The sequence below is a fragment of the Perognathus longimembris genome, unplaced genomic scaffold (genome assembly GCF_023159225.1).
Source record: "Perognathus longimembris pacificus isolate PPM17 unplaced genomic scaffold, ASM2315922v1 HiC_scaffold_5294, whole genome shotgun sequence".
NCBI classification, from domain to species: Eukaryota; Metazoa; Chordata; class Mammalia; order Rodentia; family Heteromyidae; genus Perognathus; species Perognathus longimembris.
The window spans coordinates 13,979-26,009 of record NW_025960705.1 but is presented as its reverse complement, the minus strand read 5'-3'; the positions used below and the strand labels follow the sequence as shown (position 1 = coordinate 26,009).

At 66.2% G+C, this 12,031-nt stretch overlaps 1 protein-coding gene across 1 annotated transcript; it reads left to right on the top strand.

Annotated features, from left to right (window-relative positions):
* Positions 1-1,288: 1,288 nt before the first annotated feature.
* Positions 1,289-11,747, top strand: LOC125345097 (calpain-5-like). The gene is given in 12 exon segments (XM_048337339.1): positions 1,289-1,307; positions 1,748-1,912; positions 1,915-1,987; positions 5,561-5,754; positions 6,116-6,308; positions 6,541-6,618; positions 7,167-7,362; positions 7,464-7,591; positions 8,748-8,939; positions 9,674-9,789; positions 10,609-10,745; positions 11,565-11,747. Coding segments are annotated over 12 exon segments (1,674 nt in total).
* The last annotated feature ends 284 nt before the right edge of the window (positions 11,748-12,031 follow it).

Genomic DNA, 12,031 nt, shown 5'->3' with positions numbered 1-12,031 from the left:
GAACCCCACCGGCCCAGGACGCCCCCTTGCTGTGCCCTCTGGACCTCAGCTCCATTTGTGCCGTGGGGACCCGTTTGGGGGGCCAGGCTTTGCCCTGAAATCAGAACGGGGAGCCGGCAGGAGACGTCAGGCGTCGTCCAGCCTAGGAGGTTTTCTTATCTATTTTTTAAAGACACCGAGCCCCCAGGCACCGGTGGCTCGCCCGGGCAAGGTTAGCCGCCCAGGAGGTTGAGGTCTGAGCACCGCGGTTCAAGGCCAACCTGGGCAGAGCGGTCCCTGGATTCCTGGGTCTGATTAGCCGCAGAAAGCCAGACGCGGAGCTGTGCGTCGCGGCACCAGCGGCAGCAGGTCAGCTTGGAGCAGGAGAAGCTAAGGGACAGCACCGGGGCCCCGAGTTCAAACCACAGTAACAGCGCGCACACACCTGCGCGTGCGCGCACACGCACACACACACGCACGCATGCACACGAACACACACACACACGCACGCATGCACACGAACACACACACACACACGCACGCATGCACTCGGGGAAGGTGAGGAGCAGGGGAGAGGGCCTGCGGTGAGCTCCACACCGCACCCCTGGCTGTGGGGCTCTGGGGCGGGGGTGGGGGAGCCGGTGGGGTGCCTGCCCCACCCCTGCCCGGGGGAGGGGGGCGGCACCGGCCTGTCAACAGCCAGGAACGGCCGCCCCCGCAGAGCTCCGCCCGTCGCGTGGCTCCCCAGAGCCGGCATCTTGATTCCCCGGGCACCCCCCGTCCCCCAGGGAGCGCGCGCCCCTGCCAGGACCTCTGTTGTCGTAAACAGACGGCAGCCACCCGTGCTCCCCCCGCCTCTTCAGAGGAGCTGCCCGCGTCCGCGTGGGGCCCGGAGGGGCGGAGGGCTGGCCCTTCCCGGCCCACCTCCTGCTGCCCGCCCCCAGGGCGCCTGCTCAGAGCTGCTGCGCTCCCGGGGCGGGCTTCCGCTCCCCCCCCCCCCCCGCGGCTCCGCTGGCCCGCCCCCACCCCCAGCCCGGCAGCCCCTTCAGAACAGGGACCACGTCTGGTTCACCTGGGCCCTCGGTTCAAGTCCTGATGTCAAGCCCAGATCCATTTACCTCCCAGTGTGTGTGTGCGTGTGTGTGTGCGTGTGTGCGCGTGTGTGTGCGCGTGCGTGTGTGCGTGTGCGTGTGTGTGCGTGTGTGTGTGCGCGTGCGTGTGAGTGTGCGTGTGTGTGTGTGTGCGTGTTCGCTGTGTCAGCCTGGACACATACCTTGCCCTCTCCGGGCCTTCTCGTTGGGTGATAGTGATGTACCAGTGGGTTTGTGGTGAGTCTGGACTGAGATGAAGAGGCCCAGGGCCACGCGGCACAGTAAGAAGAGAGACCCCGTAGCCTAGGCGGCAGCGTGTTGCACGAAGCCGCTCCCGCAGGCGGGTGCGGGGTGTGTAGCACTGATCGGGACAGGTGTGGCCCGGCTCTCAGGCACCGACACTCACGCGGGCGTGCATTGAGCACACTGGACTCCGGGTGCGAGGATCTGGGCGCGGTGCTGGGCAGGGGTTGGCTGGGGGGAGGTCTGGTGCGGAGGCGGGGAAAGCCTCCTGGGGGGCGGGGAGGGACGGGGAGGGGGGGCTGAAGCGGCGGAGGAGGCGCCTGGGGCTGGGAAGGCATGGCATGGCGGGGTGCCGTACGTGGAAGGGAGGGGGGAGGGAGGGGGGGAGGGAGGGAGAGAGGGAGACGACGCGGGAGCCCCCCCCGCCCCCCTCACCGCGCCCCGGCTCCCCCCCCCGCCCCCGCAGGTCATCCCAGACTGGAAGGAGCAGGAGTGGGACCCCGAGAAGCCCGACGCGTACGCCGGCATCTTCCACTTCCGCTTCTGGCGCTTCGGGGAGTGGGTGGACGTGGTCATCGACGACCGGCTGCCCACGGTGCACAGCAGCTCATCTACTGCCACTCCAACTCCCGCAACGAGTTCTGGTGCGCCCTGGTGGAGAAGGCCTATGCCAAGTAAGCGGGACGGGGCTGGGGGGGGCCCGGGGTGCGGCCGGCCGGCCGGGCGGGGCTGCGCGGGGTGGGTGTGGACCCCCCCTGTGAGAGGGAAAGCGGGGCCCAGGCAGCTGTCGTGGTGGGGGCGGGGGCATCCTTCCTCCACCACCCCCCCCCCACCAAGCCCTCCCTGGAGCCCGCTCTGGGGATGTGGGGGGCCCGGGGTCCTGCCCACGGGTCTCCCCCTTTCTCCTCCGGCCCTGGGTCTTCCTGGCTGCCTGTCCTCCTGGTCCCCTCCGCTGAGTCCTCCTCCCGGGAGCAGGCCGGGGCTCCCAGCACCCAGCGAGGGGCGGGCGCGGGCTGGGGAGGGCAGAGTGACGGGCAGAGCGCGGGCGCACGAGAGCCCAAGAGCTCACGTGGAAAGAACAGGAGCATCGGAAACAGATGCCAAGAAAAAGACAGCAACGCCGCCCCCTGCTGGTCCCCACGCGGGGCACTGGGCTGCTTCCCTGCGGTGGACGGGGACCCTGGCCCTGCGTGGCCCTCACCCGGGGCACGGGGCCACTCCCCTGTGGTGGACAGGGACCCTGGCCCTGCGTGGTCCTCACTAGGGGGCACCAGGCCACTCCCCTGCGGTGGACAGGGACCCTGGCCCTGCGTGGTCCCGTCCCCCCCCCCCCCGGGTCACCGGCCGCTCCCCCGTGGTGGACAGGGACCCCGGCCCTGCGTGGTCCTGTCCCCCCCCCCCCCGGTCACCGGCTGCTCCCCTGCGGTGGACAGGGACTCCGGCCCTGCGTGGTCCCGTCCCCCCCCCCCCCCCCCCCCCCCCCCCCCCGGTCACCGGCCGCTCCCCTGCTGTGGACAGGGACTCCGGCCCTGCGTGGGGGTCGGTTGGGTTTTTGTGTTCTGTTTGGTTCACGTTGTTTGCTTGGGGCTTGGTTTTTCAAGCGCTGGGGATCAAACCCAGGGCCTCGGCCGTCAGGCGCGTGATCGGCCGCCGAGCGTCTCCGGCGGAGCCTTTGGCCTCGTTGCTGCTCTTGTCTCCTGGTCTTCCTGGGGGGGCCTGCTGACCGGTCACGCGTTCTGCCGCGCAGCCCCACCCCCGGCCGATTTTGCTTTCGTTCCTTCGCGGATTAGATCTCGTGTCCGTGTTCGGGCCAGGCTGCGCTTCCGTGTGTCGATGGAGGCTTCCCGAGCCGCTGACGCCAGGGCGGGACGCCCGCCATCGCGCGCGGCTCGTGACTGACCAGGGTGGCATGTTTATCCCGAGTCTGGCCTTAATCCTCCTGGCCGCCACCTCTCTAGGACCTGGGATCACGGGCTGGATCCGCCGTCACTTGGCTTGTGGTCGTTTTTTAAGCTTTACTGTGATAACATAAGGTGAAATTCAATAGTGTGTGATTAACACCCACCATTCCAGTTACCATCACCACTGTCTCCACCCCAAACCTCTTCATTCCCAACAGAGACTCTTCTCCATTAAACAGTCCCTCCTCTTTCCCTCCTCCCAGACCCGGGAACCCTACGGTAACTGTCCCTCGGTCTGCCTTCTTTTACGTATTAGCACAGTGTTTTCAAGAATCCAGACAGGTTGGACTTTATATCATATTTTCCTCGGTGGGTATGTGTGTTTGAACTCAGAGGCGTAGGCTCTACCACTTGAGCCAAGTCTCCGGTCAGGCATTTTGCAGGTTCATTGTAGATGTTTTCCTCACAGACTTGTCTGCCCAGGCTGGCTTCAAACACCAGTCCTTAAGACCTCAGCATCCGGAGTAGCCAGGGCTACGGGCGCGGGCCACTGGCACGCAGCTTCCCTCCTCCTTATGACTCCATACTATTCCATTGCACGTCGAGGTCACATTTTGTGGACCTGTTTATGTGTGGATCGACTCTCGGGCGCTTGTGTGCATTGCTCTGAGTTAAGAGAATTTTCACTCCTGTTTTGGGGTCTCTGCTTACGTCCTGAAGAGCTGCCAGCTGTGTTCCGTACCGGCTGCCCCATTTCCATGCTGTTTTGCTTTATAAAGTACACAGCGAATACGTGCACTTATAGGAAGCCCCGAAAGCGTAGAGACCCACGGGCATCAGCTCCTTCCCTTCCCCTTTACTGGTTTGGGCAACCTGAGTTTGTGAACCCCTTGCCACGATGGGCCCCAGGGCCCGGTCCCCTCGGTCTCCAGCCACCCCCCCCCCACCTTGCTCTGCACCCCTGTCCCCCAACGGCGACAGCGTACATCTTGAAACATAGCTGGACTCTTAGGAGCGGAGCACAAAGGCGCAGTGCCTGTGCGTCGCTGATCACGAAGTCATAGTTATCAGAAGGAGCTCCGGGAAACGGAAATGAGGGTGTTTTTTTCTCTTCGTTGCTGTTTTTGTTTTCTTTTCGTCTTATTTGTTCATCTGTCTTTGGGTGTTAGGTAAAGGGGGCCACAGAAATGAAAGAACGAAGGTTGGACAAATGTAGAAGGGAGACTCCCTAGACACTATGCTGAAAATGAACTGTACAACCTGTGGGTGGGGGGCAGGAGGGAAAAACCGGGAGAGAGCGAGGGAAGGGGCGGCCTTGTCCGGAAAGAAAGGTGCTCACAGCTGGGTGCAGGTGGCCCACGCCTGTGATCCTAACTGCTCAGGGGGCTGAGGCCTGAGGTCACGGTTCAAAGCAGTCAGGCAGGAAACTCTTGTCTCCAATTAACCATAAGAAAATTGGGGGCTGGGGATATGGCCTAGTGGGAGAGCGCTTGACTCGTATTCATGAAGCCCTGGGTTCGATTCCCCAGCACCACATATATAGAAAATGGCCAGAAGTGGCGCTGTGGCTCAAGTGGCAGAGTGCTAGCCTTGAGCAAAAAGAAGCCAGGGACAGTGCTCAGTGCTCAGGCCAGGGGTTCAAGGCCCAGGACTGGCAAAAGAAAAAAAAGAAAACTGGAAGTGGCGCTGTGGCTCAAAGCTGTGGATCACTAGCCTTGAGCCCTAGAGCTCAGGGGCAGCGCCCAAGGCCCTGGGTTCAAGCCTCATAACTGCCCCCCCCCAAAAAAAAGAAGAGAAGAAAAGTAAAGAAAAAGAAATGTACTCACTGCCTAACTTATGTCATTGTAACCCCTCTGTACGTCACTTTATAATAACAAAAATAAATTTTTTAAACTAAAAAAACGACGTGTTTAGGAAAAGCTCGCATCACTGGATTCCAGCTACGTTGCCCTTCCAAGTGTGGTGGTGCTGGCATCGCTCCTGCGGTGGGGATTTTCCCCGTTGCTTTTTCCTTTGCCCCCCAGAATACGCACCAGCGTTAGCTTCTGGAACGGAGCCCCTCTTGCTGGACACTTAGGTCATTTCCGGTGTTACGTTGTTTCAGGTGACATCAGTTACCCCGTGTGGGGCCATCAGAAGGGTCGGAGGTTTTAGTGCCTTTGGAAATGGAGGTGTTTGGGGATCGCTGCTTTGTACAGAGGGAGCCACGGGGGCCTAGGGACTAGCGCGGTCCCGGCTGCTGGGCTGTGGCCGGCCGTGTCACCTTGGCGGTGTGCGTGACCGCGTCTCAGGGCCGGGGCGGGCCGGGGCGGGCCAGGGGCGTGAGTGTGTCCACCTCGCCCCCAGGCTGGCGGGCTGTTACCAGGCCCTGGACGGGGGCAACACGGCGGACGCGCTGGTGGACTTCACAGGCGGCGTTTCGGAGCCCGTGGACCTGACCGAGGGCGACCTGGGCGGCGACGAGGCCAGGCGGAGCCAGCTGTTCGAGCGCGTGCTGAAGGTGCACAGCCGGGGGGGCCTCATCAGCGCCTCCATCAAGGTGAGCCGTCGCCCAGCCCGGGGGGGGGGGGGGGCGGCTCACCCGACGGACCCTCGGCCCCCTGGAGCCTGGACCCTGCCCTCCCCTCGCCTCCCCGCACCCTCCACGCCCTCCGGACTGGGGTGCCCCGGCCCTGAGGTCGGGCGGGGAGGCGGGGAGGCGTTCGCGGGGCTGGGGCTTCCGGGGGTCGTGGGACGTTAGGTGTGCGGTGAGGAAACGGGGCCCAGGGAAGGCAGGATTTGAACCCGGCTCTCCCTGGAGGAACGGGAGGCCCCACCCCTGGCGGCTGTTGATTTGGGCGGCGCGCAGACCCCCCCCAGCCCCCGCCGGGCGCCCACGGCCGCGTGTGGGTGCCCGCAGGCGGGTGACGGCGGCCGACATGGAGGCGCGGCTGGCGTGCGGGCTGGTGAAGGGCCACGCGTACGCCGTCACGGACGTGCGCAAGGTGCGGCTGGGCCACGGCCTGCTGGCCTTCTTCAAGGCGGAGAAGCTCGACATGATCCGCCTGCGGAACCCCTGGGGCGAGCGCGAGTGGAACGGGCCCTGGAGCGACACGTGAGCCCCCCGGGGGGAGGGGGAGGGGGAGGGGCGCCCCCTCCCTGGGGCTCCCTCCTCCCCGATCGGCGAGGTTTGCTTCTAACCCTTCCTGTGGTGGCCGGGGCGGGGGGGGGCAGCCCCAGGTCCCTGCCCCCGGGGGTGGGGGGTGACCCGGTGCCCAGCCGTCCCGGGGGGGGGGGAGGGGAGGCGTCCTCTCACACCGCCCCCCCCCCCCGCGCCCTCCCCACAGCTCCGAGGAGTGGCAGAAGGTGAGCAAGAGCGAGCGGGAGAAGATGGGGGTGACGGTGCAGGACGACGGCGAGTTCTGGTGGGTTCCGCCGTCCCCCCCCCGTGTCAGGGCTGGGGGGGGCCTCCGGGCCGCGCGCACAGCCCCGTCGGCAGCTTGCCGTGTGGCCCCGACGTCGTCAGGGCCGGTGGAGCCCCTGGATCCCCCCGGGGGACCCCAGCCTCCCCGGCAGGCGGGGAAGAGGGGCGGGCCGCCCGGAGGGGGAGACGCACGCCCGGCACGGCGCGGGGAGAGGGGGGTTCCGGGGAGCGGGGGCCGGCGGGGGGGGCTGCGCCCCTCACCCGGGCGCCCCCCGGGATCCACGCGCGGGGAGACGTGGCCCCTTCCTGGGCGCGGGTGGGGGCCGCACGCCCCTCCGCCCCCCCGACTTACGCCCGGGCGCCACCCGCCCCGGCCGCTGCGGGGTTTTGGGGCGTCCGCTGTGGCGTGAGGTTGAGCCGTCTCTGCCGCGCTGAGCGGCAGCCTCGGCTCTGCATCAGCGACTCGGGCACCGGGGCTTGTGCTCCCACAGGGAGGTGTTGGGGGGCGGGGACGGGCGCCCCGCTCAGGCCCCCCTCCTCCACGCCCAGGATGACCTTCGAGGACTTGTGCCGCTACTTCACGGACCTCATCCAGTGCCGGCTGATGAACACGTCGTACCTGAGCGTCCACAAGACGTGGGAGGAGGCCCGGCTGCGGGGCGCCTGGACGCGGCACGAGGACCCGCTGCGCAACCGCAGCGGGGGCTGCGTCAACCACAAGGACACCTTCTTCCAGAACCCGCAGGTGGGCGGGCGCGCGGGGCGGGGGGGGGGGGGGGCGGGCGCCTCTCCCCCGCGGGGGGCGCGGGCTCACCCCGGCGCCTCTCCCCGGGGCCGCGCCCGCAGTACATCTTCGAGGTCAAGAAGCCGGAGGACGAGGTGCTGATCTGCATCCAGCAGCGGCCCAAGCGCTCCACCCGCCGGGAGGGCAAGGGCGAGAACCTGGCCATCGGCTTCGACATCTACAAGGTGCGGCCCGCGGCGGGACGGGGGGGGGGGGGGCTGCGGTGGGCGGAGGGGCTGCCTGTGTCTGGGAGAACACTCTAGAATCCCTCAGCCGTCCCCGCCCCCCCCCCACCGAGGCTGACAGGTTGGGGGTGCGTTGGGGGGGGCCTGGAGTGGCGGGGAGCGCCCGGCCTGATCCCTTTCTGAGCTGGGCCCGGGGGTCTGTGAGGAAGAGGAGCACCGTGGGCAGTGGGGCTGGCCCCGGGGGAGTCCCGGGTATTGGATGGGCCCTCGCTGCCCAGCCCCGGGGCTCCGGCTCTCCGTGCACGCGCGTGCGGGGTGGAGGACCCGCGTCCCACACGGAATGAGACGGGGGAAGATTGCGTCACAGTGTGCAGAACCGGCCGAGAATTGAACGGTGGTGGTTCTTTTCTCTCTGTCCTGGGGCTTGAACTCGGGGCTCACGCGTGCCCGGCTGGCCGCCCTCCCGGTCGCTACTCTGGCGCGTGAGCCGCGCCTCCCGCCGGCGGAATGCCACGTGTACTGGTTTCACAGTATAGCGAACTGGAGGGAACTGAGCCTCGGATGGAGGGGGGCCTGCCGCACCCAGTCCTGCTGTGACAGAAACCCCGGGGGTACTGGAGGATGGTCCCAACGGCGCTCCACGTTGTTGTGGTTGTTTTGTGCTGGCACTGAGCTTGCGCTTGGGTTTTTTGAGCGAGGTTTTGGTGCTCTGCCACTCCTCCACGGCCGGCTTTTCTGCTCATCGGTTGGATAAAGAGTTGCTCGAGTTTGTCTGTCCAGGCTGGCTCTGAACTGGGATCCTCAGCTCTCAGCCCCCGGAACAGCCGGGATTGTAGGCGTGAGCCAGTAACACTTCTCCACCACCCACGTTTAATGGAGCTATAATTCCCAGACCACCGAAGTCACCAATTTAAAGCATACAACTCATGCCTGCGCTGCCATCCTAGCTACTCAGGAGGCTGAGATCTGAGGATCAGGGTTCAAAGCCAGCCTGGGCAGGAAAGTCCATGAGACTCTTATCTCCAATGAACCCCCCCCAAAAAATCTGGAAGTAGGGCTGGGAGTATGGGCACTGTCCCTTTGGTGGCAGAGGGGAGGGGGCGGTGCGGGGTGCGGTGGGCAGGGCCCCGCGCGAGCCAGCTCCTCCGCCCCCAGGTGGAGGAGAACCCGGCAGTTCCGCATGCACGGCCTGCAGCACAAGGCCGCCGGCTCCATCTACATCAACTCGCGCAGCGTCTTCCTGCGCACCGAGCAGCCCGAGGGCCGCTACGTCATCATCCCCACCACCTTCCAGCCCGGCCGCACCGGGGAGTTCCTGCTCCGGGTCTTCACCGACGTGCCCTCCGACTGCCGGTGCGCGGGGAGGGGGGGCCGGGCCCCGCGCGCACCCCCTTCCTCCCCCACCCCCCGCCCCCCCGGCCTGCCCGGCCTCTCGAGCTCAGCTAGGAGCCCCGCGGGTGGTCCGCCTGCCTCCCCAGTCCCAGACCCACCGCTGCAGTCCCAGGAGCAAACAGGGATGCCGTCAGAAGACGGCGCGCCGTGCAGGGTCCCCGTCCCGCCACCGCGGCGCCCTGGCCCGTGGGAGCTGCTGGCCGCGGAGCCTGGCCCCCGGCCCCTGGGAGACTGAGGTTTAAAGAGTCAACAAGACCCCATTGCAACCCACAAGGCAGGGGTGATGGTCCCACGCGCGTGATCCCAGCCGCTCCGGAGGTCTCGGTGGGAGCATCAGGGTCCCAGGCCTCCTCAGGCAAAACCTGAGGCCCTACCTGAAACATGGCGGACGCCCAAAACAGAACAAGCCAGCTGGGGGCCTGGCTTCCGTGGCCGAGCAAAGCCTGCGTTAAAACCCCTGCATTCCCAAACCGGACCTGACCGGTCAACCCACCCCCCACTTCGCATTAGAACGAGCCCAGGCCATGCCCTGCCACGTGGACTCGCTGCTTTCTAAAGGAGGCGGGGGGAGGGGGGGTCAGGTTAGGGGTGGAGCGAAGACGGGGGGCACTGGGAGCCCCTAGGGTTGGCAGGTGGAGTCTGCCGAGGGCCTGGGTCTTCCTGACACTGCCCGCCCCCGCCCTCCCCCGCGCCAGGGAGCTGCGTCTGGACGAGCCCCCGCGCACCTGCTGGAGCTCTCTGTGTGGCTACCCCCAGCAAGTGACCCAGGTTCACGTCCTGGGGGCCTCCGGCCTCAAGGACTCCCCGACAGGTGAGATCCCCGGGGAACGTCCCCCCCCCCCCCCCGCCTCCTCCCTGGGCACGTGGCGAATTAGCAGCCACCCCCCAGGCTGTGGAGGGGGCGGAGCACCTGCTGGCCCCGGGGAAGGGGAGGCGGACCCGACATGCAGGCCAAGAGGCCTGATGAAAAGAAAGGGGGGGTCCGCTAGGGTATCCCGCACCTCGAGTCGCAGGCACCCAGGAGCTAGAGACCGGGAACATCGTCGTGAGACCCCATCTTGACCGACCAGCCAGGCGTGGCGGTGATCCTAGCTTTGGGGGAGGCGTAGAGAGGAGGGTCACAGTCCTGACGCCCCCAGAAAAAAGACACGCAAGGTCCTATTAGAAAAACCACAGGAGCGAAAAAGGGCCAGAGGCTCGAGTGGAAGAGCACCTGCCGGCCAGCCGAGCCCGGGCAAGGCAGCGCCGCGGGGGGACGAAGATGTGGCTGAGTGGAATGACACCTTGCGGCATTCAGGAGGCCCTGGGTTAGATCCCCAGCACTGCAGAGAGAGGGACAGAGACAGAGGACAGAGACAGAGACAGAGAGAGGGACAGAGAGAGAGAGGATCAGGGAGTAGCACCCTGACAAGCACAGGGGGGTAAGACCTGTGGGCCAGAAATTACTAGCATGCACCTGCCATCTGCCTGTTTCTGGGCGTGTGCGCGCGCATGCGTGTGTGTTAGTTCAGGTTCTAGTAGCCCCTGCTCGTGTAAGGCTGAGCGCAGGCGAGCGTCTCCTCCCACACGCCCGTCCCGTCCCAACCCCGTTCTAGCCCATGCTCACCCCAGCTCCCCCCTCTCCCCATAGGGGCCAATTCTTACGTGATCATCAAGTGTGAGGGCCACCGAGTCCGCTCGGCCGTGCAGAAAGGGACCTCAACGCCTGAGTACAACGTGAAAGGCGTCTTCTACCGGAAGAAGCCCGCCCAGCCCATCACCATCCAGGTGAGCGCCGCCACCTCCCCACCCACCCCACCCCAGACCCAGAGGTGCCAGGGCTCGGCTTTCCACGAGCCCCTGGCGCCCACACGGTCTCCCCGCCCTGCCCTCCAGCCATCCCCCCTCTCCCTGGACCCGTCAGATCGGCTGGTGTGGTTGTGAGACCCAGCCAGGCCAGTTTCCTGACCTTTCCTGACAGCGGCCGTGTCCGCTCTCGCCTGAAGCCTTGGCCGCGATTCCTCAGAGACCCTGCTGGGGGATTCCATTTGTCAGTAGCTCGGCGATTGCGCGTTTTTCCTAGCCTGCTCATGGCCCTGAGCTCAAACCCCCTAATTGAGAAGCAAACAGCCACAACAACAAAAAACATCGCTGGGCACCAGTGGCTCCTACATGTAATCCTAGCTACTCAGAAGTCTGAGATCTGAGGATCCATGGTTCAAAGCCAGCCTGGGCAGACAGATCCGAGATTCTTCTCCCCAGTTAACAAGCCAGAATTAAAAAGCCAGAAATGGAGCTGCGGCGGCTCAAGTGGTATAGCACTAGAAAAAGCTAAGCAAGAACGCAAGGTCCTGAGGCCAAGCCACAGTGTGGACATCACATGACATTGAAAAGGGGGGTGGGTGCTGGGAGGACACGTAGTAAGAGTGGCTGTTAACGCGAGCTCTGAGCCAGGGGTCAGAGGCCAGAGGGCACAAGGGCGCTTTCTCCTCTGAGGCGGGGGTCGCGGGTGGCTGGGGATTCTGGGTTCACCACGGGAAGCTCTGCCCCACCGGGTCCCCACCCGGCCCCCACGGGGCTCCTCTCACGGGCTCTGCCTCCCCCCAGATCTGGAACCACCGCGTCCTGAAGGACGAGTTTCTGGGCCAGGTGCAGCTGCCGGGCGACCCTGACGACCTGCAGGCGCTCCACACCCTGCGTCTGCGGGACGGCGGGCGCGGGCAGCCCAGCGACTTGCCGGGCACCGTGGCCGTGCGCGTCCTCAGCAGCGCCTCGCTCACCGCCGTCTGACGCCCGCCGTGCCCGGAGCCCCGGCGGCCGTCCCCACCCCCGCATGTCCCCCAGGCCCCGCCGGCCCGCCAGCCACACCCCGGGCTCCTCCACCCTTCCGCGGCCTTGCCGCGTGGTCTTGCCGCGTGGTCTTGCCGCGTGGCTTGCCGCGTGGCCTTGCCGCGTGGCCTTGCCGCGTGGTCTTGCCGCGTGGTCTTGCCGCGTGGTCTTGCCGCGTGGTCTTGCCGCGTGGTCTTGCCGCGTGGCCTTGCCGCGTGGCCTTGCCGCGTGGCCTTGCCGCGTGG